At 51.3% G+C, this 27,366-nt stretch overlaps 1 protein-coding gene across 1 annotated transcript in view; it reads left to right on the forward strand.

Annotated features, from left to right (window-relative positions):
* Positions 1-27,366, forward strand: part of PTH1R (parathyroid hormone 1 receptor) — a 106,363-nt gene that overhangs the window by 73,027 nt on the left and 5,970 nt on the right. Inside the window, exons 5-10 of the mRNA XM_064162937.1 lie at positions 5,666-5,760; positions 8,207-8,393; positions 10,057-10,210; positions 19,766-19,826; positions 21,699-21,765; positions 23,807-23,901. Of these exons, the coding sequence (XP_064019007.1) occupies positions 5,666-5,760; positions 8,207-8,393; positions 10,057-10,210; positions 19,766-19,826; positions 21,699-21,765; positions 23,807-23,901 (659 nt within the window). The remainder of the gene's footprint in view (positions 1-5,665; positions 5,761-8,206; positions 8,394-10,056; positions 10,211-19,765; positions 19,827-21,698; positions 21,766-23,806; positions 23,902-27,366) is intronic.

The following is a 27,366-nucleotide window of genomic DNA, read 5'->3' on the forward strand; positions in this document are numbered from 1 at the left end:
CTGGCTCTACAAGACAGATGACTGTGCTCTGCCAGAGCTTTGCAGTGTGTGACTGGAAAGGATGAGGGAAAGGAAGTGCCTTGCATCACAGAATCACTTTGGTTGCTAAAACACCTTTAAGGTCACTGACTCCAACCTTCATATAACTCTACCAACGCTGCTGTCCTCACCACCAGCTTTTAAACACTTCCAGGTTTGGGGATTCAACCACCTCCCAGGGGATCCTCTTCCAGAGTTTGAGAACCACTTCAGGGAAGAAGTTTCTTCTAGGCCTCCCCTTGGGGCAACTTAAGTCCATTTTGTTTCATCCTAAACAAGGCTGTGCAGTGCCTGAGAACACCACAGAGCACAACCTAGAGTGGATTCATGGTGCTTTACTTGATGGAAAGTCCTTTTACCAACACCAAAACCACATCAGTCACATCAGAGGGGTTCCATCCTGCCCAGCATCCTCCAGGACCAGCCACAAGTGGCTCAGCAATGTGAAAGAGAAAGCCTCCAGAGCATCCTTCTGCAGGCCCTGTTTGCACATGCAAGAAGCATAGGAGAGCTGTAAGAGCAAAATAAAAGAGTGCTTAGATCCATCCCACACCTTCCCCACCACTGATCTGAGGGCAGGAGCATCTCTGCTATGAGAACAGGCTGAGAGAGTTGGGTTTGCTCAGCCTGGAAAAGAGAAGGCTTCAGAGAGACCTCCTGGTGGCCTTTCAGGACTTAGAGGTGGCCTGAGAGGAGCTCCTCATCCAGGAGGGTAGTGATAGGATGAGGGATGATGGATTTAAACCAAAGGAGGGGAGATTTAGATCAGATCTCAGACTGTGAGGGTGGTGGAACACTGGAGCAGGCTGTCCAAAGAAGCCCATCCCTGGAAACATTCAGGGCCAGGCTGGATGGGGCTTGCAGCAACCTGGTCTAGTGGAAGGTGTCCTTGCCCATGGCAGGGGAGGTTGGAACTGGATGATCATTAAGCTCTCTTCCAACCCAAACCATTCTGTGAACCTCTGACTCTTTGATTATGTAGAGCTCCTGTTGTAGCAGGAGTGCACTGTCCTGGCACCATGGAGATTCAGGTTGTGCCCATGGCTTGGCCATGCATGACCTTTGTGGTTACTCTGTGAGTTATTTCAGCTCCATCCATCTCAGCTCCAAAACCTGGGTTCTCAGACCATGGAGGTGGTTGTTTCAGCTGGCAGATGACTCAATGTTTTGTTACCTGGAAGATCTTTCCTGATTCAGCACTGTGGTTTCCACCAGGCTGGGACCTCCCTCGTGCTAGAAGATGAGTGAGACATGGAATTGCTTTTAGAGCTTTTACTTCTTTTCCTCCTGGGTAAATCCAGATCTTGAGGACAAATGCTGCTGGGAACTAGCAAGCATGAGCTGCCCTGTGCAGCCTTTTTGGAGGTCCTGAGGTTTCCCCCAATGACCTAAGCAGCCCATCCAAAAGAAAATCACTTTCCCTGAAGGATCCTCACAGAGATCTGGGACAAAAATCAGGCACAAGCTGCCCTGTGCAGCCTTTTTGGAGGTCCTGAGGTTTGCTCCAATGACTTGAGCAGCCCATCCAAAAGAAAATCACTTTCCCTGAAGGATCTTCACAGAGATCTGGGACAAAAATCAGGCACAGGCTGCCCTGTGCAGCCTTTTTGGAGGTCCTGGGGTTTCCCCCAGTGACCTAAGCATCCCATCCAAAAGAAAATCACTTTCCCTGAAGGATCCTCATGGAGATCTGGGACAAGAATCAGGCACAAGCTGCCCTGTGCAGCCTTTTTGGAGGTCCTGGGGTTTCCTCCAATGACCTAAGCAGCCCATCCAAAAGAAAATCACTTTCCCTGAAGGATCCTCACAGAGATCTGGGACAAGAATCATGTCACCCAGGTCTGCAAGCGTGCTTCCCAGCGTGCCTGCCTGCATGTGTATGTCTTGGCAGTCCTGACTCAACGTCCCTTCAAAAAGAGGCCCTGTGGTTCATCAGAGGAGCTAACCACAACCTTCCAAACCCTCCTGCCAGCCAATCAGCAAACCCTTCCCAAGGCCACCGCTGCTACAACGCTGACTTTGTCCCCTAGGAACGTGGATCTTTCCGGTGACATTTCTGAATGGAGCTCAGGGGGATGCTCTTTTTTGTTGCAGCCTCCCAACTGCCCAATCCTCAGGAATCCTCAAACTGGAGGAGGTTTTGTCCTTTCTTCTTTCATTTCCACCGTGGAGGCAAATGTGGTCCTTTTTTCCCCCAGTTCCAGCACGGCAGGGGCAGAAGTGTGCCAGGCTTTGAAGGGAAGGTGTTGGGTTGATGCCTTTTTTTTGTGTCCCCCTCTTCTTCTAAAGTTCTCAGATCTGCTCACATTGGCTTTTGAGTGCCTGCTGCCTCCACAGCTACAAAATCCATCCATCTATCTATCTATCTAAAGCCATCTCAATACGCACACAGCCACACGTAGATGAATCTTGGCAAGCTCCCCACGCGCCCAGTGGAAACCACAACGAAACCTTCCCATATCTGGGGGGATTCTGATGTAATAGGCCTTGAGGTTTCACATTCCAGGACAGCATTTCTAGCCTCAAATCCAAAATCAGAGCTGTCATTCAGAGCCTGGCCTGCCCGATGTTATTGCAACCCAGCGGGAGGCAGGGGGAGGAGGGAGCCGGGAGGGAAGATGCTGAATTGGGTAGTTTCTTCGGGGTTGATTTCTAATTTCAGCTGGTGAAAGGCAGCAGGAGCGGGGATGGTGCAGGAGGTTTAACCCTTTTCAGGCAGTTGTTTGCTCAAACTGCTTGCCCCAGCTCTAAATCCCAGGATTCCAGAGTGGTTTGAGTCAGAAAGGACCTCTGGAGACAATTCATGCCAAAGCAGGGCACCCACAGCAGCTTGCCCAGCAGCACAGTGCCTAGGGGGGGTTGGAATCTCTCCACACAAGCAGACTCCACAACCTCTCTGGGCAGCCTGGGACAAGGCTCCAGAACCCTCACAACAAAGAAGCTTCTCCTCCTGTTCAGGTGGAACCTCCTGAGTTCCACTTTGTGCCTGCTGCCCCTTGTGCTGTCACTGGGCACCACTGACAAGAGCCTGGACCCAGCCTCTTACCCCCTATCCTTCAGCTCTTGCTGAGCATTGAGGAGATCCCCTCTGGGTCTGCTCTTCTCCAGGCTCAACAGCCCCAGGGCTCTCAGCCTTCCCCCCTCACAGAGCTGCAGCTTCCCAGCCACCCCTGGACTCTCTCCAGTAGTTCCCTGTCTCTCCTGAAGTGGGGAGAGCCCAGAACTGGACCCAGTATCCCAGATTTGATCTCAGCAGGGCAGAGTAGAAGCACAGGGGAATCTCCTTTGCCCTGCTGGCCACAGCCTTCTTCATGCCCCACAGGAGACCACTGCCCTTCTTGACCATAAAATCACATTGCTGCCTCATGGGTGACTTATTGTCTACCAGCACTACCAAGTCCCTCTGCTCTTTCCAGCAGGTCAACCACTCACCTGTGCTGGTGACCACAGAGAGAGAAAAAAAGACCTCAATATTTAATGGAAAGCTCTGAGATTCTAAGCCCAAAAAACATTGAGGGCCAAGAGAACTAAGCCCTAGGACCAGGATTAATTACTCTGAGCACTCCTGTGACAGGCCCTTCCCCAGTGGGACTTTGGCAAGCTGCAGTTGTGTCTGGGTTGGATAACCACAGTCACAGGCTGCTTTTGATTTTCAAAAGGAAAAAAGCAATGCAGGTGATTTTTCTTTCCCTCCTATCCCCCCAGCCAAAATATATCCCCCCAGTGCTTTCTGGCAGGGGAGGGGAGTGGGTTGACACTCCACCAGCCTGGCCATCACTCATTCAGCAATGGCAGGGCAGAGCCTTATGGCTCAGTTTCACTGGTTCCAGCAAAAATCCCAGGTCAGTGGGCACTTTGTTCCAGCAAATGTTCCCTGATCTCTGTGTTTGGCTGAGAGTGATCTCTGTGTGTGGCTGAGAGTGATCTCTGTGTTTGGTTGAGAGTTTGTAAAGCACTTTGGGTTCCTTTGGGGTGAAAATGCTGCAAAGCTCAATAGGTAGGGGATGAACCCAACTCCATTGCAAGGGCCACCATAAATTCCCACCTCCCCTCTACCATTAGGAATCACAGAATGGGTTAGGTTGGAAGGGACCTCAAAGCTCAGCCAGTTCCAACTCCCTGACGTAGGCAGGGACACCTCCCACTAGAACAGGTCGCTCAAGGACACATGCAACCTGGCCTTGAACACCTCCAGGGAGGTGGTGGAGCACAGAAGCACCCAATGTGATCAAAGATCAGATCCTGTGATTCTGTGCTCCACAACCTCCCTGGGCAACCTGTGCCAGAGTCTCACCACCCTCACTGCAAACAACTTCTTCCTAACACCTAGTTTCAATCTCCGCTCTGCCAGTTTAAACCCATTCCTCCTCATCCTGTCATTGCAAGACCTTGTCAATAGTCCCTCCACAGCCTTCGTGTAGCCCCCTTCAGATACTGCAAGGCCACTCCAAGGTCTCCTCAAAGCCTTCTCTTCTCCAGGCTGCACAGCCCCAACTCTCTCAGCCTGTCCTCAGAGCAGAGCTGCTGCAGCCCTCTCAGCATCTTGGTGGCCTCCTCTGGACTGGCTCCGACACTTCCATGTCCTTCTTGTGCTGGGGGCTCCAGAACTGCCCCCAGGACTGCAGGTGGGGTGTGAGGAGAGCAGAGCCAAGGGGCAGAATCCTCTCCCTTGCCCTGCTGCCCACACTGCTCTTGCTGCAGCCCAGCACTTGTAGCCTGTCCTCATAGCAGAGCTGCTGCAGCCCTCTGATCGTCTTGGTGGCCTCCTCTGGAGTGGTGAACATCACTTTCCAAGCTGCTCTTACATCAAGATGATGGCAATGACTGTGAGAGGAGACCTTAGCCATGTTTATTAATACCTGAAGGGTGGGTGTCAAAAAGAAGGGCCCAGGCTCTTTTCAGTGCTGTCTTCTGCTAGGACAAGGGGCAACAGGCACAAACTGAAACACAGGAACTTCCACCTCAATATGAGGAGAATCTTCTTTGCTGTAAGAGTGTTGCAGCCCTGGAGAAGGCTGCCCAGAGAGGTTGTGGAGTCATAGAATCATAGAATCAACCAGGTTGGAAGAGACCTCCAAGCTCAGCCAGTCCAACCTAGCACCCAGCCCTATCCAATCAACCAGACCATGGCACTAAGTGCCTCAGCCAGGCTTTGCTTGAAGACCTCCAGGGATGGTGACTCCACCACCTCCCTGGGCAGCCCATTCCAATGCCAATCACTCTCTCTGCCAACAACTTCCTCCTAACACCCAGCCTATACCTACCCTGGCACAACTTGAGACTGTGTCCCCTTGTTCTATTGCTGGTTGCCTGGCAGAAGAGGCCAATCCCACCTGGCTGCAATGTCCCTTCAGGTAGTCTTCTCCAAACACCTTCAAGACCTCCCTGGATGCATTCCTGTGTGACCTGCCTTAGGCGATCTTGCTTCGGCAGGGAGATTGGACTGGATGATCTTGGAAGGTCCCTTCCAACCTCTACCATCCTATGATTCCACGATGTCCCCAAGGTTTCCCAGCTCTCCAGCAGGTTTGCTGGGCCAGCTCTCTGTGCTGCTGCCACGGCTGAGTCCCCATGCAGCAGGACACCTTCTAACGTGATGCTATTTTCTCCGTCATTCCCACTGCAGGAGGTCTTTGATCGCCTCTATTTGATTTATACTGTTGGATACTCCATCTCTCTGGGATCCCTCACAGTTGCTGTCCTTATCTTGGGATACTTCAGGTAGGAGACTCTGTTTCTATCTAAGGGACTTGTCACTAGACTGGAAGGGCCTTGGCCTTTCTTCAACACTGCAGTGGCACAAATGGCTCCTGCAAGCCACAGGAGGTTGCGTCTGTGCTGTGGGCTGTGGTAGAGTCACTTAGCTCAGCTTTCTCAGGGGATGGGGGGTGGGGTGGTTGAACTTCTTCTGCTTGCCTCCTTTGCCCCTCAATTCAAGAGAGATGTTGAGGTGCTGGAAGGTGTCCAGAGAAGGGTGATGAAGCTGGTGAGGAGCCTGGAGCACAGCCCTGTGAGGAGAGGCTGAGGGAGCTGGGGGTGTGCAGCCTGCAGAAGAGGAGGCTCAGGGCAGAGCTCATTGCTGTCTGCAGCTACCTGAAGGGAGGTTGTAGCCAGGTGGGGTTAGGCTCTTCTGCCAGGCAAGCAGCACCAGAAGAAGGGGACACAGTCTCAAGCTGTGCCAGGGGAGGTCTAGGCTGGATGTTAGGAGGAAGTTGTTGTCAGAGAGAGTGATTGGCATTGGAATGGGCTGCCCAGGGAGGTGGTGGAGTGGCTGTGCCTGGAGGTGTTGAAACCAATCCTGGCTGAGGCACTTAGTGCCATGGTCTGGTTGACTGGGTAGGGCTGGGTGCTAGGTTGGGCTGGCTGAGCTTGGAGGTCTCTTCCAATCTGGTTGACTCTATCACTCTATGATTATTTGGAGCTTTCTAGATCTTCTTTGCAGCAAATGTACCTGCAGAAAAAGGTTGGCCTACCTTGGGAGACTATCTAGGAATTTCTGTCCATGTTACAACTTAGATGTAGGTGGCTTATTTTGTCACAGTTTAGCTTTCATTAGGGAAATTGCACTCTAAACCCAAATATTCAAGAAGGACAGACCAGTGAAGGGGACCTCAGCCATGTAAAAGTGCCAAACTGACTCCTCCAATCTCCCCAGCCTGCTGCAGCACCTAGAGGTCCAGTTTCCTGAGGCTGGGTGAGAATTGGTCTCTTCTTGCTAGGAACAAGTGATAGGACAAGAGACTGGATAGGGCTGGGGGATAGGTTGGACTGGATGATCTTCACAGTATCAGTATCAGTATCCCAGGTTGCCCAGAGAGATGAGAGGTGCCCAATCCTTGGAACCATTCCAGATCAGGCTGTGTGGGGCTCTGAGCAATCTGCTGTGTGACAGACATCCCTGGGTCTCTTCCAACCCAAATCATTCCATGACAATGCATTGCACACACACTGCACTCTACATCTGCACACACTGAGCATGACCTCCACATCACATCTACTCCTCCATCTGCATCTGCACCACACAAACACCATCTTCCAGACATAGACTCACTGCCTGATACCTGCATGCTCACTGTCCATGCAAAATCCATCCTCATTAAGGTTTTCCCCAGCCAGAATTAAAGAGGTTTAAATGAGTAATAGGCACAGAATTGTCCTAACATAATATTAGCAGAAATGGGCTCCAACCAAAGTCCTGGAGCAGGTCATAATTCATTTACCCAACCCTTGGATGAGTCAGAAGCTGTGGCACCAGCACTGCTCACAGGTGGTACAGTACCATTGTCTTTGCTGCTCAATATCTGCTTTCTTGAAGCCTCAGCAGAAAGCTTAGTCACATTTTACATCTCATGTAGTCCCCTTCCCTACAAGTTAAAGCAGGATTTAAGTGATGCAGAGGACCTGCTCAGAGGGTACCATGCCCTTAGGTTGAGCATTCACCTAGGCTAAATGTCATCTTTTGAGTGCAGGTCTGCAACAGCTGAGGAGGCTTGGGTAGAATGGCAAGATTAAGGCAGGGAGCAAAAGGGCTCCTACAAGAAGGATGGAGAGAGATGGTTTACAAAGGCCTGCAGTGACAGGATGAGGGGCAATGGCTTCAAACTAGAGAAGAGCAGATTGAGATTGCATGTTAGGAACAGGTTCTTTACTGTGAGGGCAGTGGAATGCTGGAACAGGTTGTCTGGGGAGGTGGTTGGGACCTCATCTTAGAATCATAGAATCATAGAATCAACCAGGTTGGAAGAGACCTCCAAGATCATCCAGTCCAACCTAGCACCCAGCCCTAGCCAGTCAACCAGACCATGGCACCAAGTGCCTCAGCCAGGCTTGGCTTCAACACCTCCAGGGACAACAACTCTACCACCTCCCTGGGCAGCCCATTCCAGTGCCAATCACTCTCTCTGCCAACAACTTCCTCCTAGCATCCAGCCTAGACTTCCCAAAGGGAGGCTCGACAGGGCTCTGGGCAATCTGATCTTGTTGAGAGTGCCCCTGCTGACTGCAGAGAGGGTTGGACTGGATGATCTTTAAAGGTCCTTTCCAACCCAGACCATTCTATGAACAACACTGAGGAGAGGAGCTGGGGCTCTTCAGAAGCAGAGGTGGCCCTGGGCTTGTCCAATGGCTGTGCTAAGCTACTCCAATCCGTCTCTGTCTTCTCCTGCAGACGTTTGCACTGCACTAGGAACTACATCCACATGCACCTGTTTGTCTCCTTCATGCTGAGGGCTGTGAGCATCTTTGTGAAGGATGCTGTGCTGTACTCTTGGTCAGCTCTGGAGGAGATGGAACGCATCTCAGAGGAGGACTTCAAATCCATCACCGAAGCACCTCCAGCAGATAAATCACAGTATGTGAGTATCGCTTTAGAAGGGATGAGAGGGATTATGAATGAGCAGGGGAAAGGGGAGGCTCCTCTGCACAAGGATGTCTGCAAGGGAGACACCTTCATTCAGGCCAGCAACCATGGTTGTCTGAGTCAGTACAGTCAACTCATCCAGACAAGCCAAGGTTGTGAGAAACCACTTCCTAACAGAAGAACTGATCACAGGGTGTTAGGGGCTGGAAGGGACCCAAGGAGATCATCCAGTCCAACCCCCCTGCCAGAGCAGGACCACACAATCTAGCACAGATCACAGAGGAACACATCCAGACAGGCCTGGAAAGGCTCCAGAGAAGGAGACTCCACAACCTCTCTGGGCAGCCTGTGCCAGTGCTCTGGGACCCTTCCAGGAAAGAAGTTCCCCCTTGTGTTGAGCTGGAACCTCCTGTGCTGCAGCCTACACCCACCCCCTGCCAGAGCAGGATCACCTAGAGCAGATCACACTGGAATGCATCCAGACAGTTCTTGAATATCTCCAGAGAGAGAGACTCCACAACCTCCCTGGGCAGCCTGTTCCAGTGCTCTGTCACCCTCACAGTGATCTTGGAGGTCTTTTCCAAGCAAAGCAATTCTGTGATTCTATGGATGGGAATTTTTAATTGACTGGGTTTGGGTTTTTTTTCCTTCTATTTTGCTTCTTTCTGCCTGTAAAATAGAATCACAGAATCAAGCAGGTTGGAAGAGACCTCCAAGCTCAGCCAGTCCAACCTAGCACCCAGCCCTGTCCAATCAACCAGACCATGGCACTAAGTGCCTCAGCCAGCCTTGGCTTCAACACCTCCAGGCACAACAACTCCACCACCTCCCTGGGCAGCCCATTCCAATGCCAATCACTCTCTCTGCCAACAACTTCCTCCTCATATCCAGCCTATACTTCTCTTGGCACAACTTGAGACTGTGTCCCCATGTTCTATTGCTGGCTGTCTGGGAGAAGAGCCCAACCCCACCTGGCTCCAGCCTCCCTTCAGGTACTTGTAGACAGCAATGAGGTCACCCCTGAGCCTCCTCTTCTGCAGGCTAAACAATCCCAGCAAAATAAAATGAGTGGAAAGGTGCCCACATTTGATACATGCCCATGTCTATGAGACACTGGAACAGACTGCCTGGAGAAGTTGTGCATGTTCCCTCCCTGAAGGTGTTCAAAGCCAAGCTGGCCAGAGACCTGAGCAATCTCCTCCAGTAGAAGGTGTCCCCACACATGACAGGCAGTTAGAACTAGATGATCTTTAAGGTCCCTCCCGACTCAAAGCATTCTGTGATCCTATGTTATGCATGCAACATGTACACTTTCACTGGCAAGGGATGAGCATCAAAGCTATGCCACGATGAAACAACCTCCTTCTATTTATACATCATTGACATTTAGAACCCTAGAATCACTTTGCTTGGTAGAGACCTTTAAGATCATCAGGTCCAACTGTTAACCCAGCACTGCCAGCTCACCACAAAGCTATGTCCCTCAGCATCAGGATCCATCTCTTTTGTCCTCCCAATCATTTCCTGGAGGGAGGGGGGGAAATCAGATTGGGGTTTTTTGTTCCTTCTTCTCCAGCCCATCTTGGTAAATGTTCTGTAGAGTGATAATGTCAAACTGTACTCCTGACACCATCCCCATCCTTCTGTGGTCATTGCAGGTGGGCTGTAAAGTAGCTGTTACCTTCTTCCTCTACTTCCTGGCAACCAATTACTACTGGATTCTGGTGGAAGGGCTCTATCTCCACAGCCTCATCTTCATGGCATTTTTCTCAGAGAAGAAATATCTTTGGGGATTCACATTATTTGGCTGGGGTAAGTCGTGGTTGCTTCATCTGGGTCACCTGGAAGAAGCCTGTTGGAGGTAGTGTTTGTGGTGGATAGAAATACAGAAGAGGAGAGAGGGGCAGGAAAAGCATCAGAGACTCTTGCATGGACATGTTAGTTCTCTTGGGAGACCTCCATTCTTTCTATATGGTGGTATTTACACTTCCAGGATCTCTGGAAGGATCAGCCCAAGCTGATCTTGCCATCCTCACGAGTCAGCAGCTGTGTGCCTGTGAGAGCTGATTTTAGTGCACCTTCTGCACTCAGATCTCCAGATATGGGCTGGTTAGGGCAGCATAGAGCTGGTTGCATTCTTCTTCATGCACTCCTCCTGTTCAGATGGAACCTTCTGGGTCCCAGTTTGTGCCTATTGTCTCTTGTCCTGGCCCCACCCTCTTGCTCCCCACCCTTTAGATATTGATCAGCATTGCCACCCCTTCTTAAAAACAAATGCAAACCAAGTCCAGAGAAATCCCATCCCCACCCTCTTCCAAACCTTCAAGCCATATTTAACATTCTTCTCAGAAAAGGGCATTAAACCACGCAGAGAAGACTTGAAGGGGCAATTCCCCAGAGCAAATTCTGGATGAGAGGGAAGCAGCTGGAAAATGATGTTTAAGGAGAAGCACCAACTCGATGCTGCTCCCGAGGCAGCCAAAGCAAAACACTCCACCAGGCATGGATTCCTCTCATTCATTCTTCCAAGCACAGCCAGAAGATAATCATTTTATCAGAGCCACCACAAAGCTGAAGTCACACCTGTCACAGCAGCCATCATCTCTCCTCTTTCCAAAAGCTTCAGGCTGCTCAATTTCAATTCCTCTGGAAGGAGAACATAGGATCCCTCCAGTTGCATTTGTTTCTTGGCTTTGTTTTGATTAGCATGAGAATGTCCACATGCAGAGAGACCAGCACAGATGGATTGTTTGGATAGCTTTTGGGCACTGGAAAGGACAACCCAATCCAAGACCTGCTGGAGTGAGTGGAAAAACTCCAGTTTCCTGCAGTGGGCACTGGATCCTGCCCATACCACTGTGATGAGTGGCAGGGAATCAGTGATGAATAGTTATGACCTTCCACGTAGGTAAAGACAGGTTTGATCCAAAATCTGGCTCGTTTATCCTGCCTGGAAATTTCCAAGGGGAGCAAAAATCATTCTGCAGCATCTTATTTGCAGTCTGCTGAAGAAACTATTACATAGAGATGCACTTCAGCGTCAGGCCCAAAGATTTCAATCCACATCCTCACTGGCACAAGAGAGCGAAGTTCTATCAAGCTCTACAGCATCCTTCTTGCAAGGGAAGACAGGAAGGATCTTGTCCCTCCCCAGCATCCAACAACAGAGGCTGAGGAAGCTGGGGGTGTGCAGCCTGAAGAAGAGGAGGCTCAGGGCAGACCTCATTGATGTCTGCAATTACCTGAAGGGAGGCTGTAGCCAGGTGGGGTTGGGCTCTTCCGACAGCAAGCAGCAACAGAAGAAGAGGACAGAGCCTCAAGTTGTGCCAGGGGAGGTCTAGGCTGGATGTTAGAAGTTGTTGGCAGAGAGAGTGATTGGCATTGGAATGGGCTGCTCAGGGAGGTGGTGGAGCCTCCTTTCCTGAAGGTGTTGAAACAAAGCCTGGCTGGGACACCTAGTGCCATGGTTTAATGAATTAGAAGCTGTTGGGTGCTAGGTTGGACTGGATGATCTTGGAGGTCTTTTTCAGCCTGGCTAATTCTGTGATTCTGTGACCAGTAAATGAAAGAAGATGACACTACAGGCAACAGGAAATTCACAGGAGACTTCCAGCTCCTACAGCTGTTTTATGAAGGATCTGTAGCTAGAAGAAAAGCCAGCTGGATCCATTAGCATTTTCCCTTTGTGCCATGTTACTTCCCCGTGGCTGGCTGGACTGTGGTGGCTCTCAGTTAAGGTGCAACTGGAGGTTGCAGGGTGACCTGGAAAAGTCAAACAGTATCATAGAATCATGGAATGGCTTGGACTGGAAGGGATATGTTAAGGTCATTTAGTCCATCACCCTGCAGTCAGCAGGGACATCTGCAGCTAGAGCAGGTTGCTCAGAGCCCCAACCAACCTGACCTGTGATGGTGCCAGGGATGGGGCAGCTCCCAGCTCTCTGGCACAGGCTCTCAACAATGTCAGTGTCAAAAATCTCTTCCTTCTCTCCAGTCTGAATCTCCCTCTTTCAGTTCAAACCATCACCCCTTGTCCTGTCACAGCAGGTCCTGCTCAAAAGTCTGCCCCCAGCTTTCTGACTGTCCCCTTGAAGCACTGCAGGGCCACCAGAAAGTCTCCCTGGAGCCTTCTCTTCTCCAGGCTGAACAAGCTCAACTCTCTCAGCCTGGCCTCACAGCAGAGAATTTCCAGCCCTGCCAGCATTGCTGTGGCCTTCTCTGGCCACCATTCCAACAAGTCCATGTCCCTCTGGACATGACTAGATGGATGTGCTCCCATTAGAGGTGCCCTCCAAGCAGAACCCATCCTTGCCAGAAGATATTTGGACCTAACAGGAGGTTAATTTAATTCGATATGGGGGAACTCCACACAGCAGGGCCTGAAAGAACACAGGCATTGTTCCTCTGAGAGGTTTTCAAACAGCAGGGAACCAAGGCCATGTTTCTCCAGACCTGCATAAGGCCTTTATTCATGGGCTTTCTTCTAGCAGGCACCTTGCAGCCTCCCCTCTTACTCACAGCTTGCTGCTGACACATGCATAGTGACACCTCTGCTGTGAGCACAGACTGAAAGAGTTGGGACTGTGCAGGCTGCAGAAGAGGAGGCTCCCAGGTGACCTTCTTGTGGCCTTCCAGCATCTGAAGGGGGCCTACAAAAAAGCTGGGGAGGGACTTTTGAGGCTCTCAGGGAGTGACAGGACTGGGAGGAATAGAGCAAAGCTGGAGGTGGGGAGAGTCAGAGTGGAGGTGAGGAGGAAGTTGTTGAGCAGGAGAGTTGGACTGGGTTGCCCAGGGAGGTGGTTGAAGCTCCATCCCTGGAGGTGTTTAAGGCCAGGCTGGCTGAGGCTGTGTGCAGCCTGCTCTAGGGTAGGGTATCCCTGGCCATGGCAGGGAGGTTGGAACTGGCTGCTCCTTGTGGTCCCTTCCAACCCTGCCTGATTCTATGATTCTATAAAAGTCTATTTTCTAACTGCTTCAACACATCTACACACACAGCACACACAAAGAAAAGTGACAGAGGAGAAAAGGGCTTTGGGGTGGCCTCCACAGCATCCCAGCATGAGGATGAAGTAGGTTGTGGACTTGACAAGATAAAGCACTTGACAAGTGCTTTACCTCTGGCACTACTTCGTAGATACCTAAGCTGTGGTGCTTGATCTGGGTGGCTGATATCTGCTCAAGCCAACTCAGAGCATCTCAGAATCCCAGCATGGTAGGGTTGGAAGAGACCTCTGGAGATCAGCCAGCCCAGTCCCTCTGCTAAAGCAGGGCCATTCAGAGCAGCTTGCCCAGGGTCTCATTTTCCAGGTGGCTTTGGAGTCTGTGCAGAGAAGGAGACTCCACAACCACTCTGTGCATCCTAGGGCAGGGCTCCAGCACCCTCACACCAGAGAAATTTCTCCTCCTGTTCAGATGGAACCTCCTGGCCTCCAACTTGTGTCTGTAACCCTGTTTCCTGTTGCTGGTCACCCTTAAGAAGTGTCTGGCTCCAAGACTTTGCCCAAATTTAGAATCATAGAATCATAGAATCAACCAGGTTGGAAGAGATCTCCAAGATCATCCAGTCCAACCTAGCACCCAGCCCTAGCCAGTCAACTAGGCAATGGCACTGAGTGCCTCAGCCAGGCTTGGCTTCAACGCCTCCAGCAAAAGTGACTCCACCACCTCCCTGGGCAGCCCATTCCGATGCCAATCACTCTCTCTGCCAACAACTTCCTCCTAACATCCAGCCTAGACCTGCCCCAGCACAACTTGAGACTGTGTCCCCTTGTTCTATTGCTGGTTACCTGGGAGAAGAGGCCACCTTGTTTGCAGATGACAGCAAGCTAGGAGCAGGTGTGGATCTGTTGGAAGGTAGGAGAGCCCTGCAGAGGGACCTGGCCAGGCTGGATGGGTGGGCAGAGGCCAATGGGATGAGATTGAACAAGGCCAAGTGCAGGGTTCTGCACTTTGGCCACAACAACCCCAAGCAATGCTACAGGCTGGGGACAGAGTGGCTGGAAAGCAGCCAGGCAGAGAGGGCCCTGGGGGTACTGACAGACAGTGGCTGAAGATGAGGCAGCAGTGCCCAGGTGGGCAGGAGAGCCAATGGCATCCTGGGCTGGCTCAGGAGCAGTGTGGGCAGCAGGACAAGGGAGGTTCTTGTGCCCCTGGACTCAGCACTGCTCAGGCCATGCCTTGAGTACTGTGTCCAGTTCTGGGCTCCTCAATTCAAGAGAGATGTTGAGGTGCTGGAAGGTGTCCAGAGGAGGGCAATGAAGCTGGTGAGGAGCCTGGAGCACAGCCCTGTGAGGAGAGGCTGAGGGAGCTGGGGATGTGCAGCCTGCAGCAGAGGAGGCTCAGGGCAGAGCTCATTGTTTCTCTGAGTTTTTTCCAGCTGATGGGGAGAATCCTGACTTTATAGCACCTGCATTGTACACACTGTGTGTATGGACTGGAAATGCACAGCGCATACAATGTGGATTCTGTAGAGGTCACTGACAGCATCGCTGCCCAGCTGCGTGCATGGGGTACATACAGGCAAGGTGGGGGACATGCATCCCCCCACACCTACCTCTGTCTGTGCTCACAGTGCCCCCCTCCCAGAAGATCATGTGGGTGGGAGGTGGAGAATCACTTTGCTTTTTCTGGTGGGTTGGCCAGAGGCTGAACTTTTCTGCTCGTAGAGTTGCATCCTGTTGGATGGCTTCCTGTTTGTGGATATCTTTGGGTGCTTAACATGAAGGAGGACCTCAAGCTTGAGTTTTGGGTTGGTGGTTCTCCCCTCACTGGGCACTGTGAGTGCTTAACAGGGGGCAGTAGCAATCTCCCTGCATCAGAGACCAGAACTTCCACGGGGAGACGTCAGAAAGTTAACCATCACTCTCTGAAAGTAGAAGAGATGCTGGAGGCAAGGCTAAGACTTCTGACTTCAGGTTGAAAGGGTTAGCTTACCAGAGTGGGAGGCCACACCTCAAATCCTGGGTTCAGTTTTGGGTCCCTAACTCCAAGAAGGACATTGAAGAGCTGGAGCATGTGCAGACAAGGGCAACAAAGCTGAGGAAGGGTCTAGAGCAAAAGTCTTGTGAGGGACCTGGCTTTGTTGAGCCTGGGGAAAGAGAGGCTGAGAGGAGACCTTCTGGCTCCCTCCAACTGCCTGAAAGGAGGCTGGAGCCAAGTAGAAATTGGTTTCTTTTCCCAGGGAACAAGTGCCAGGAGAAGAGGAAATAGCTTCAAGTTGCACCAGAAGAGGTTAACATTGGACCTGAGGAACAACTTCTTCTTTTTGAGCATTGCCAAGCCCTGTCCCAGGTTGTCCAGGGCAGTGGTGGAGCCCTCACCTCTGGAGAGGTTTAAAAGCCATAGAGATGTGTTGCTGAGGGCCATGGTTTAGTGGTGACTTATCAGTGCTGAATTAATGCCTAGACTTGATGACCTTAAAGGTCTGTTCCAAGCAAGCCCCGTTTGCCACTCTACAATTCAATGAGAAGATTGAACTCCAGACATTTCCTGATGGCCCAAGGACTCTGTGTTACACTGATGAACCTGAAACTGAGCCAGAGAAAAGAGAGGGAGAGAATTCATCCCATGTCTTGTGAGTTTATGAACATCTACATTTATGAATGGCTCACTCTGTGCAAAGAGAAGAATGGAAGAGACATAGAAAGGCAAACACAGCAGCAACACTGCTGCCAGGAGCTGACTTGGTGTGTTTTGTAGAACATGTGAAGGATCTTTCACCTCAGCTTGCCTGAAAGGAGCAAAGCAGCAGTGCAGAGGACCCAATAAATCCACACATTGAGGGTTTTTTTTAGGTGTAATTATTTTCTGCTGCATATTTTATTGTTGCTAGGAAGGAACTAGGGGTAGCATGAATGGGAACAGTGTCTCTTGTGCAGTGCAGGACGGGCTAGAGGGGAACAAGTATGTGGCAAACACCTTCAAGCCTCTGAAACAATCTGTCTTTCAAACTTGGAGCTCACAATAGTGGGGCCTTTAGCTTAAAGGGGTCAAGCAGAAAGCTGGGGACAGACTTTTGAGCACAGCCTGTTGTGATAGGGCAAGGAGTGATGGTTTGAACTGAAAGAGGGAGATTCAGACTGGAGAGAAGGAAGAAACTGTAAGTGTGATAACCTGTCCCAGGTTGCTGAGAGAGATGGGAGATGCCTCATCCCTGGCACCATCTCAGGTCAGGTTGCCTGGGGCTCTGAGCAACCTGCTCTGGTTGGAGATGCCCCTGCTGACTGCAGGGGGGTTGGACTGGAGGTGCTTGAAAGATCCCTTCCCACCCAAAGCAGTCTGGGATTCTTTGGCTGTATGGGTTCACAGTTTTATGACTCTGAATCCATGATTCTATGAGTCCATGATGCCATGAGTCTATGACTCCATGGTTCCATGAGTCCAGGACTGTATGGAATACCCACCATCTTCACAGGCAGCAGGCTCATCTGCATCCCAACACCATCAGTTCCTCAGTCGACCCAAACTGGAGCATCACCAGCAGCAGCAGCAACACAGTGAGGCAGATTCAAACCTTTTCCAGCTCAGCCAGAAGTCCAGACCTCACCTGTGTTGTTCATTGATTGACACTGATAAGACATTGCCACAGGTTGCCCAGGAAGGGCATGGATGCCTCTTCCTTGAAAGTGTTCAAGGCCAGGTTGGACAAGTCCTTGAGCAACCTGGTCTACTGGGAGGTGTCTCTGCACAGGGCAGGGAGGTTGGAACTAGACAATCAACACTGCTCAGGCCACACTTTGAGTGCTGTGTCCAGTTCTGGGCTCCTCAATTCAAGAGAGATGTTGAGGTGCTGGAAGGTGTCTAGAGAAGGGTGATGAAGCTGGGGAGGGGCCTGGAGCACAGCCCTGTGAGGAGAGGCTGAGGGAGCTGGGGGTGTGCAGCCTGCAGAAGAGGAGGCTCAGGGCAGAGCTCATTGCTGTCTGCAACTACCTGAAGGGAGGCTGTAGCCAGGTGGGGTTGGGCTCTTTTGCCAGGCAACCAGCAACAGAACAAGGGGACACAGTCTCAAGTTGTGGCAGGGCAGGTCTAGGCTGGATGTTAGGAGGAAGTTGTTGTCAGAGAGAGTGATTGGCATTGGAATGGGCTGCCCAGGGAGGTGGTGGAGTCACTGTGCCTGGAGGTGTTGAAGCCAAGCCTGGCTGAGGCACTTAGTGCCATGGTCTGGTTGCTTGGGCAGGGCTGAGTGCTAGGTTGGCCTGGCTGATCTTGGAGGTCTCTTCCAACCTGCTTGATTCTATGATTCTCTGATCTTCAAGGTCCCCTCCAACCCAACCTTCTATGGATCAACAACAAGAAGGCACCAGACAACGCTGGCATCGCTGACCCTCCGCCTTCCCCAAGCCCTGGCTTTCTCCACACTCCCAGTTCTCCTAGTGCAACGGGTTAAATCTTTTCTTCCCACCAACCACCAGGCAGGGCAGGGGCTTGCAAGAGCAGGGTGCATTCCTGACAAGCAGAGCTTTGTAGGCTCTGCTGGTGCTCAGTGAGGCTCTGTGTTTAATTATTTATGCTTTCTTAGATTACCGCCGCGCGTAAAGCTTCCAACCAAGATAAGAGCCCCGTTGTCCCATCCCTGCCTGAAACAGCAGTCCCTGCTCCACATACACACACACCCCACACACACCCCTTCCCCCAGCCCAGGAAAATGCCCGTGGTCAGGAAAACCTTTAAGCACCCTAATGAGACTTAAGTGCATGCTGAAAGTTAAGCGTCTGCCTCCGCGCGCGCCGCCGAGCCCCAGCCAGCCTGGGCTGGCTGTGAACAGCTTATTTACAGTCCCTGGTGATAAATGTCCCTTTTATTTATGAGGGCTTTATTTCATTATTTAATGTTTTACCAAGGTTGGGGTTGGTTGGGTTGGTGGGGGGGGTGGGGGGGAGGTGGGTGTTTTTTTTTTCCAGACACCTGAAAGAGGTCCATTCTGCCTGAATTTGTGGAAGCTACTGTGGGTTTGATCCTGCCTTTTTAAAGGAAGCCAGTAGGGGACTGGGTTGTACAAATAGAGCAGGACTGGGCCCTCCAAAAATAAGCAAAGGGTTGCAGTTGGGTATGGGGTGACTCAGTTGCATTTGCACAGGGTGGGAAAGAGGATGCTTGGTGGAACTGGGCTGAAAGAAGGATCCTTGAACTGGGCTGAAAGAAGGATCCTCTAACTGGGCTGAAAGAAGGATCCTCTAACCTCTGGATCAAGGATTTTGCAGCTGTTGTCCTGCAATTGTGACCAGTTTGGAGCTCCCCAGTTTGAAAGGGACAGAGATATAGCAGACAGTGTCCAGAGGAGCCTATGAGGGTGGCAAAGGGACTGGAGCATCTCTCTGATGAGGATTTTGCAGCTGTCATCTTGCAACCATCATTCTGTGCCCAGTTTGGAGCTCCCCAGTTTGAAAGGGATAGGGATACAGCAGACAGTGTCCAGAGGAGCCTATGAGGGTGGCAAAGGGACTGGAGCATCTCTCTGATGAGGGTTTTGCAGCTGTCATCCTGCAAACACCATTCTGTGCCCAGTTTGGAGCTCCTCAGTTCAACAGGGACAGGGATACAGCAGACAGTGTCCAGAGGAGGCTATGAGGGTGGCAAAGGGACTGGAGCATCTCTCTGATGAGGATTTTGCAGCTGTCATTCTGCAACCACCATTCTGTGCCCAGTTTGGAGCTCCTCAGTTCAACAGGGACAGGGATACAGCAGACAGTGTCCAGAAGGGTCTATGAGGGTGGCAAAGGGACTGGAGCATCTCTCTGATGAGGATTTTGCAGCTGTCATCCTGCAAACACCATTCTGTGCCCAGTTTGGGGCTCTCCAGTTTGAAAGGGACAGGGATACAGCAGACAGTGTCCAGAGGAGGCTATGAGGGTGGCAAAGGGACTGGAGCATCTCTCTGATGAGGATTTTGCAACTATCATCCTGCAACCATCATGAGGTCTTCCCTGAGCCTCCTCTTCTCCAGGGTGCACACCTCCAGCTCCCTCAGCCTCCCTTCACAGGCCCCAGCCTCTTGCACTCCACAGGTCCCTTAGCTCTTACTGAGCATTCATCAGATCCCCTCTGGGTCTGCTCTTCTCCAGGCTCAACAGCTCCAGGGCTTTCAGCCTCTCCCTCCTCACAGAGCTGCTCCAGGCCCCTCAGCATCTCTACAGCCTCCACTGGACTCTCTCCAGCAGTTGTTTGTTCCTCCTCAACCGAGGCTCCCAGAACTGGACATTGAATTATGCCTGAATATTTAATCAGTTCCTGGAAATCCACACATAAATCATTTGCAATATAAAACTATGCCTGATTATGTTGCCTGCTGCTTCTGCCACCTCCTTCTAGCCCACTGCTGCTCAGAGAAGGCTCAGCTCCTCACCCCATCTGACTTGTGCTTCTTTGCAGGACTCCCTGCTGTGTTTGTTACAGCGTGGGCCAGCGTGAGAGCCACTCTAGCCGACACGGAGTAAGTCATCCTCTTCTTCCTCTTGCATGGGCTGACTTTGGCTCATGGCTGATGAGCAGAGGCTGAGGGACCTGGGGCTGCTTAGTCTGGAGAAGAGAAGGCTGAGAGGGGATTGATGAATGTTTATCAGTATCTGAAGGCTGCCAGGAGCAGGGGGACAGGCTCTGCTCACTGCTCCCTGGGATAGGACAAGGAGCAATGGGTGTAAGTTGCAGCACAAGAGGTTCTGCCTCAACACAAGGGGGAACTTCTTTACTGTAAGGGTCCCAGAGCACTGGCACAGGCTGCCCAGAGAGGTTATGGAGTCTCCTGCTGTGGAGCCTTTCGAGGCCTGTCTGGATGTGTTCCTCTGTGCTCTGTGTTAGATAGGATTGTCCTGCTGTGGCAGGGGGGTTGGACTCAATGATCTCCTTGGTCCCTTCCAATCCCTAACATCCTGGGATCCTTAACATCCTATGATCCTATGATTTTGTGGGGGTTTTGGTGATGGTGGCTTCGTGGGGGAACCAAAAGGGGAAAAGGAACCACAGTGGGGCTGGCAGTGTTTTCTCCCATGGTGTTAGCAGACCTTTGGAGGGCAGTGTGACCGGGAGGGATGAAGCAGTTGGCTCTTCCCCAGACATTAAGATGCATGTCCAGAGAAGGACAAGAGCCCCTCCTGGGCACTCAGGTTTCTGGGAGGGCTGCTGTGTCTCTGCATCACCTTTAACTTGTCTATTTCTGTATGCAGCTGTAAATGTTGTCAATACCTGCTTGGCTGTTGTGCTAAGCTGTGAATGTAAAGCTTCATGAGATACTGGAAGGTGCCCAGAGAAGGGTGATGAAGCTGGTGAGGGGCCTGGAGCACAGCCCTGTAAGGAGAGTCTGAGGGAGCTGGGGGTGTGCAGCCTGCAGAAGAGGAGGCTCAGGGCAGAGCTCATTGCTGTCTGCAGCTACCTGAAGGGAGGCTGTAGCCAGCTGGGGTTGGGCTCTGCTGCAACAGAAGAAGGGGACAGAGTGTGAAGTTGTGGCAGGGGAGGTCTAGGGTGGATGTTAGGAGGAAGTTGTTGTCAGAGAGAGTGATTGGCATTGGAATGGGCTGCCCAGGGAGGTGGTGGAGTCTCTATGCATGGAGGTGTTGAAGCCAAGGCTGGCTGGGGCACTTAGTGCCATGGTCTGGTTGCTTGGGCAGGGCTGGGTGCTAGGTTGGTGTGGCTGAGCTTGGAGGTCTCTTCCAGCCTGCTTGATTCTATGATTCTATGGAGCATCAAAGCTGGGGAAGGGTCCAGAGCTAGCAGTGGGTCCTGTGAGAAGCAGCTAAGGAAACTGGGGTTGCTCAGCATGGAGGCTGAGAGGACCTTCTTGCTCTCTGCAACTCCCTAGAAGATCAGAGCCAGGGGGGAGGGTGGTCTCTTCTCCCAAGGAACAAGTGACAGGAGAAGAGGAAGTGTCACTAGGGGAGGTTTAGGTTGGACATGAGGAACAATTTCTTTGCCTTGAAGCTTGTCAAGCCCTGTCCCAGGTTGCCCAGGTGGAGTCCTCATCCCTGGAGGGGTTTCAAAGCCATGGAGATGTGGTGCTGAGGGCCATGGTTTAGCAGTGCCAGGTTCATGGTTGGACTCCATCACCTCTTCCAACCAAAACATTTCTATGCTTCTATGATTCTAAGTCTTGATGACTGTGGAAAGAGCTGGTCCACATTCTCCAGAGCCTAACTTTAAATGTAGTAGTAGTAGTATAAGGGAAAAGGACATTTCTGAGTTGTGCTGACTGAAGAGAGGGGCAGAGGAAGGTTCTTCCACCACACTGGGGTAGCTTTACCCCAACAAGGCAGTTGCTTTGGCTTCTCTTTGTAACCTGTGGTTTCCTGATGGGCTGTCAATCTCTTCCCAGGTGTTGGGACTTGAGTGCTGGCAATTTAAAGTGGATTATTCAGGTGCCCATCCTGGCAGCTATCGTGGTGAGTACCAGCTGGTTGGAGGGGTGGGAGGTGATGCCTTTGATCCATGCAGGCTTGGTGGGATGAGTTGAGCCAAGCTCAACTCAACTCCTGCTTTCATAGAATCATGATGTGGAATCTCTACATGTCCAGGCTTAGGACCTTATATTTGACCCACTTATAAGTTTGATAGCTGTGTATGGTGGAGAGGTTTGTGAGCAACTTGAAGTTCTGCTTAGGAGGGAAAAATGGCACAGAGGTAAAACCCCAAAATGCCTAAAATGTTGAAGCCAATGTTTCCAACCCATGTGACACTGCAAACCCTCAAGGGTCATAACATGTCCTCACCAGGCATCTCCAGTGGGAAGAACTGGGACCTGGATGCTGCAGCTGGACCAAACCCTTTCCCCAGGCATGCTTCAGTGCCATCAGATGGTTTCTGAACTAGTAAAAGCTGGAGGATGGAGATGATGCTCATGTGGAACAGGCTCCCCAGAGAGGTTGTGGAGCCTCCTTCTCTGGAGATTTTCAAGGCCTGTCTGGATGTGTTCCTCTGTGATCTGTGCTAGATTGTGTGTCCCTGCTCTGGCAGGGGGGTTGGACTGGATGATCTCCTTGGATCCCCTCCAGCCCCTAATATCCTGTGATCCTGTGATGTCTGATCATCAGCTATGATCAGACATAGTGGAGGATTTCTCCCTGCTCCACACAGGAGGCAGAGGGGACAGACTGGATGAAAGTGACACCATGCAGATGCAGAACTGAGCTCTCACAAGCTGGAGAGGTGTTTATGAGATGTGATTATCTGCACAGGGGAAATCTGGTGGGTAGTTTGTGCTTGTGTTTGCTTGAACAAGGTCCTGATTAGCTACAGAACCTGCTTTCACCATCTTCATCTGGTGCTCCTTTTCATCCCTCTGATGTTCTCTGTGGTTTCACAGATGGCCAAAGGAGTCCATGCAGAAGAGTTTAGCTATTCCCACACCTCCAAACCCCCCTTTATATTCACCCTTGAATAGCTGAGAGGAGTCATCATGAACATCTCTAGTGTCTGCAGAGGGTTGTACATCAATCTCTCTGTATTTCCTTCTGGAACACAAACCAGGAGGCCTTGGAAGATGACCAGGGTAGGTGAGAAGAAAGCCAAACCATCTGCATACAAAGAGCAGGAAGGTTTCTTAGGTGGCTGTCCTCCTATGTGCAATTAAGTGAAGGTGCTACAGACCTAGGGGAGCTTTTTTTTTTTCACTTCATCAGAATTTCCTTTGGGTGGAAATTCTCCCCCTGGCTCTGGCCATTAGTTCTGCACCATGGAAGAAAAGAATCACCAAGCCCACATCGTGGTCATTGGAAATGAAATAGTAGGGCTGGAGAAGAAAGTTCAGATAGTTCAGCTAGGTGGATGCCAGCAACCTCATTGCATTTCATTTAAAGCCCAATTAGCAGAGGAGAAAGAGCTCAATTGAGGCCCATCCCCATAAAAATGATGTTTCTCCAGGAGGCTCTGCTATGCTCACACCATGGCTGTTTGCAAAGGCAGCTTATTGCTCATGCAGAAATATTCTGTGGGTTGCTGTCTGCTGGATTTCTGTGGGTTCATATTGTTCCCTTGGCTGCTTTTCCAGTTCCCACACTGGCTGCTCAAATGTGGTTGGACTCAGGCAGGCATTTTCTGGAGGTGCTTGCAGAGGATTTGAAGGGTGAGGGGCTTGAAAATCTCTCCCCCAAGCCTGCTGGGTTTGGTGTTCCTCAGTTGCCTCACAGCACATCTCGCAGGAAGCCAGAGGAGCTTCCCTCCTGACTTTGCTAGCCATAGAATTGTTTCACTTGGAAAAGCCCTCTAAGGCCACAGACATTCCTTCATTCTCCCACCCAGTAAGACTGATCCCACCAAAGTCCTCCCTTCCACAGGCCAACACCCTCCAGGCGGCACTTGAGACGCAGGACATTGCCCCAGCACCTTGGGGAACACATTGGCTGGACAATACTGCCAGCACCTGGATCTTTTGTGATAACAGCTACCTTTTGTTCTTTTTTTCTCTCCTCTTCCCTCCTCTTCCAGGTAAATTTTATTCTTTTTATCAATATTGTCCGGGTCCTAGCAACCAAGCTACGGGAGACGAACGCGGGCAGGTGCGACTCAAGGCAACAGTACAGGTGAGCCACTTACCCTCTCCACTCCTTTGGAAGGTGGCAAAGCCCTTGGTTCACCCTCTTGACCTCAGAGGGGGCTGAGGGTGACTAGCTGATGGTGCAAGTACTGCAGACACTGAAAGTAAGACGAGGAGGATGCTGCCTTCCAAGTCTGGCAGCACAGAGCAAGAGAGTAGTTAAGATTGTTGTGATGGGTTGGGAGTTACCTGCCCCCCATGCTTGTGAAACCACCCAGACTAGACTTGGCCAGGTGCAAGTTAAGGAATCATAGAATCATAGAATCAAGCAGGTTGGAAGAGACCTCCAAGCTCAGTCCAACCTAGCACCCAGCCCTGCCCAAGCAACCAGACCATGGCACTAAGTGCCTCAGCCAGGATTGGCTTCAACACCTCCAGCAAAAGTGACTCCACCACCTCCCTGGGCAGCCCATTCCAATGCCAATCACTCTCTCTGACAACAGCTTCCTCATAACATCCAGCCTAGACTTGCCCTGGCACAGCTTGAGACTGTGTCCCCTTCTTCTGTTGCTGCTTGCCTGGCAGAAGAGCCCAACCCCACCTGGCTACAGCCTCCCTTCAGGCAGCTGCAGACAGCAATGAGCTCTGCCCTGAGCCTCCTCTTCTGCAGGCTGCACACCCCCAGCTCCCTCAGCCTCTCCTCACAGGGCTGTGCTCCAGGCCCCTCCCCAGCCTTGCTGCCCTTCTCTGGACACCTTCCAGTACCTCATGAAGCTTTACATTCACAGCTTAGCACAATAGCCAAGCAGATATTTGCAATATTTACAGCTGCATACAGAAATAGACAAGTTAAAGGTAATACAGAAACACAGCAGCCCTCCCAGAAAACAGAGTCCCCAGGAGGGGCTCCCAACCACCCTTCCACCTTCTTTCCACCCTTCTACCTTATCCCAGAGTTTGTTTGATGTGCAAGGTGAGGTTGGAGGATCAGCAAGGGGGTTAGAAGGCAGAAGGATTAGTGACACAGAAGCAGCCCAGGGCACCCCCTGTGACAAAGACACACACAGACTGACACTGTCTTATCTATGTTTGTGTTCTTGTTCTTACCCATCTCAGCCAGCCTGTGAGTGCAGCAGCCACCAGCAGTGCTTCCTTTTCACAGCCCAGCATCTGATTTCTCTCACTAAAATGTTCCAGTTAGCCTCAAACTAGCACAATGGTAGAAGACCTTTAAGATCATGAAGTGCAGCCACGAACCCAACACTGGAACAGGTTGCCCAGAGATGTGGTGGAAGCTCCATCCCTGGAGAAAACCAAGGTCAAATTTGATGGGGACCTGAGCAACCTGATGCAGTTAAGGATGTCCATGCTCACTGCTGCATGGTTGGACAGGGTGACCTTCAAGGGGCCCTTACAACCTGGTACATTCCATGGTTCTATGACTGCACTGACAGGTCCAGCAGTGAGCCATGCCCTTCAGCAGGAGAGGCTGAGGGAGCTGGGGGTGTGCAGCCTGCAGAAGAGGAGGCTCAGGGCAGAGCTCACTGCTGTCTGCAGCTACCTGAAGGGAGGTTGTAGCCAGGTGGGGTTGGGCTCTGCTGCCAGGCAAGCAGCAACAGAAGAAGGGGACAGAGTGTGAAGTTGTGCCAGGGGAGGTCTAGGCTGGATGTTAGGAGGAAGCTGTTGGCAGAGAGAGTGACTGGCATTGGAATGGGCTGCCCAGGGAGGTGGTGGAGTTGCTTTTGCTGGAGGTGTTGAAGCCAAGCCTGGCTGAGGCACTTAGTGCCATGGTCTGGTTGCTTGGGCAGGGCTGGGTGTTGGGTTGGACTGGCTGAGCTTGGAGGTCTCTTCCAGCCTGGCTGATTATATGAGAGCCAGAAGGACTCCCCCCTCAGCTTCTTTTTCTCCATGCTGAACAAACTCAAATTCCTCAGCTGCTCCTCACAAGACTTCTGCTCTAGACCTTTTGGCAGCTTTGTTGCTCTTCTCTGGACCTCCTCCAGTCCCTGAATGTCCTTCTTGGAATGAGGGGCCCAAAACTGACCCCAGGATTCAAGGTGTGGCCTCACCATTGCCCAGTCCAGGGGGACAATTCCCTACTCTGCTCCTGCTGGCCACATCATCACTGATCCAAACCAGGACGCTGGTGGAATCAACAGCAGTTTAAACATCTAAACATTCCAAATGCAACCTTAGGGACCTGCCTCATGGGTTAAAGAGAGGAATGCAGCCTCTTCAGCCAATTTGGAAGTGACTGGGCTGGCCTTGAACCAAGAGTAGAAAAATCAAAGCATTGTTTATGCTGTGGAACCCCCTAAAACTTGCTTGAATTTATGGATTTCTATTTATTTCCCTCCTGTGCTTTGGCAGGGCAGGTCTGTTGGTTAGATCTGCCCTTCAGAGGCTGTTCCAGCTGAAATGAAAACATCTATTCTGGCCTCTTTTTTTTTGCTGGCAACCTGGCATTTCATGCCTGTTTTGTTTCCCTCTGTCCTGGTGGCTGCTTGTCTCGTGATAGCTGCAGCTATTTGTAGCAAGGTCAAAAATGAAGAGGGAAAGCAGCTTGCTGGGACACCTTCAGCTGCTTGAGAGCTCCCAGAGCTTCTCAGAAACTCCTGAGCTTCGATTGAGCAGCATGACACATGCAGGGGAGGGGGAGAGGGGAATGATTTGGGCTGCAAACCATGAGGTCATTGCTACCTTCCAAACACAAGACATTTCAGTTGGAGCAGGAATGAGATTTGGCAGGAGAACACCTCAAGGTTTTTCTTTGCTGAGCTGTCAGGGAGAGCTGATTTATCTATTTATTTATTTCTCCCTGGCTGGAACTTGCTGCTAATTATGGTTTGGATGAAGCCTTTTCCTTTTAATGTGTTAAATTCCCTCAGTGGTTTCCAACTGCTGGACAAGAGGAGGTCCCAGGTCTTTCTGGTGGTGATGTCTGCCCTTCTCAATAACCTCCTGCTCTGGGTGACTTGCTGTAGCTCTTGGCAGGAGGTTTAATCCTTCAATTAACATCACTTCAAGGCAAGGGTGGTAGTTCCTGCAGGAGGGAACCCAGACAAGAACTGGGGGGGGGGGGGTTGCATTGTACCTCCCCCCAATCCCCAGGATAGGTCCTGTGCTGAGATGGAGTTGCCTCTTTTAAAAGGATCTTTCCAAGTGATGCTGTAGTGCAAAGCACCTTCTGAAAGCACTCAGCTTCTGCTTGCCCTATAGTGCAATGTGCTCTTGATATCTACAGTAACTCAGCTCTCCCTCCTCCACCAGCCCTGCTCTTTGCACAGCAGGCACTAACCCAGGGTGGACCTTTGAGTCTTGCCTCAATAAACAGGAACCACAGAATCATTGAGTGGTTGAGGTTGGAAGGGACTTCTAGAGGTCATGTAGTCCAACCCCCCCCTCCCCCCCTTACTCACACAGTGTCAGCTACTGCAGATTGCACAGGAGCATGTCCAGTCGTAAGCTGAAGCAGAACTATCCATGTGGGGCCAGTGGATTTAGTGCCAGA

The sequence above is a fragment of the Pogoniulus pusillus genome, chromosome 23 (assembly GCF_015220805.1).
Source record: "Pogoniulus pusillus isolate bPogPus1 chromosome 23, bPogPus1.pri, whole genome shotgun sequence".
NCBI classification, from domain to species: domain Eukaryota; kingdom Metazoa; phylum Chordata; class Aves; order Piciformes; family Lybiidae; genus Pogoniulus; species Pogoniulus pusillus.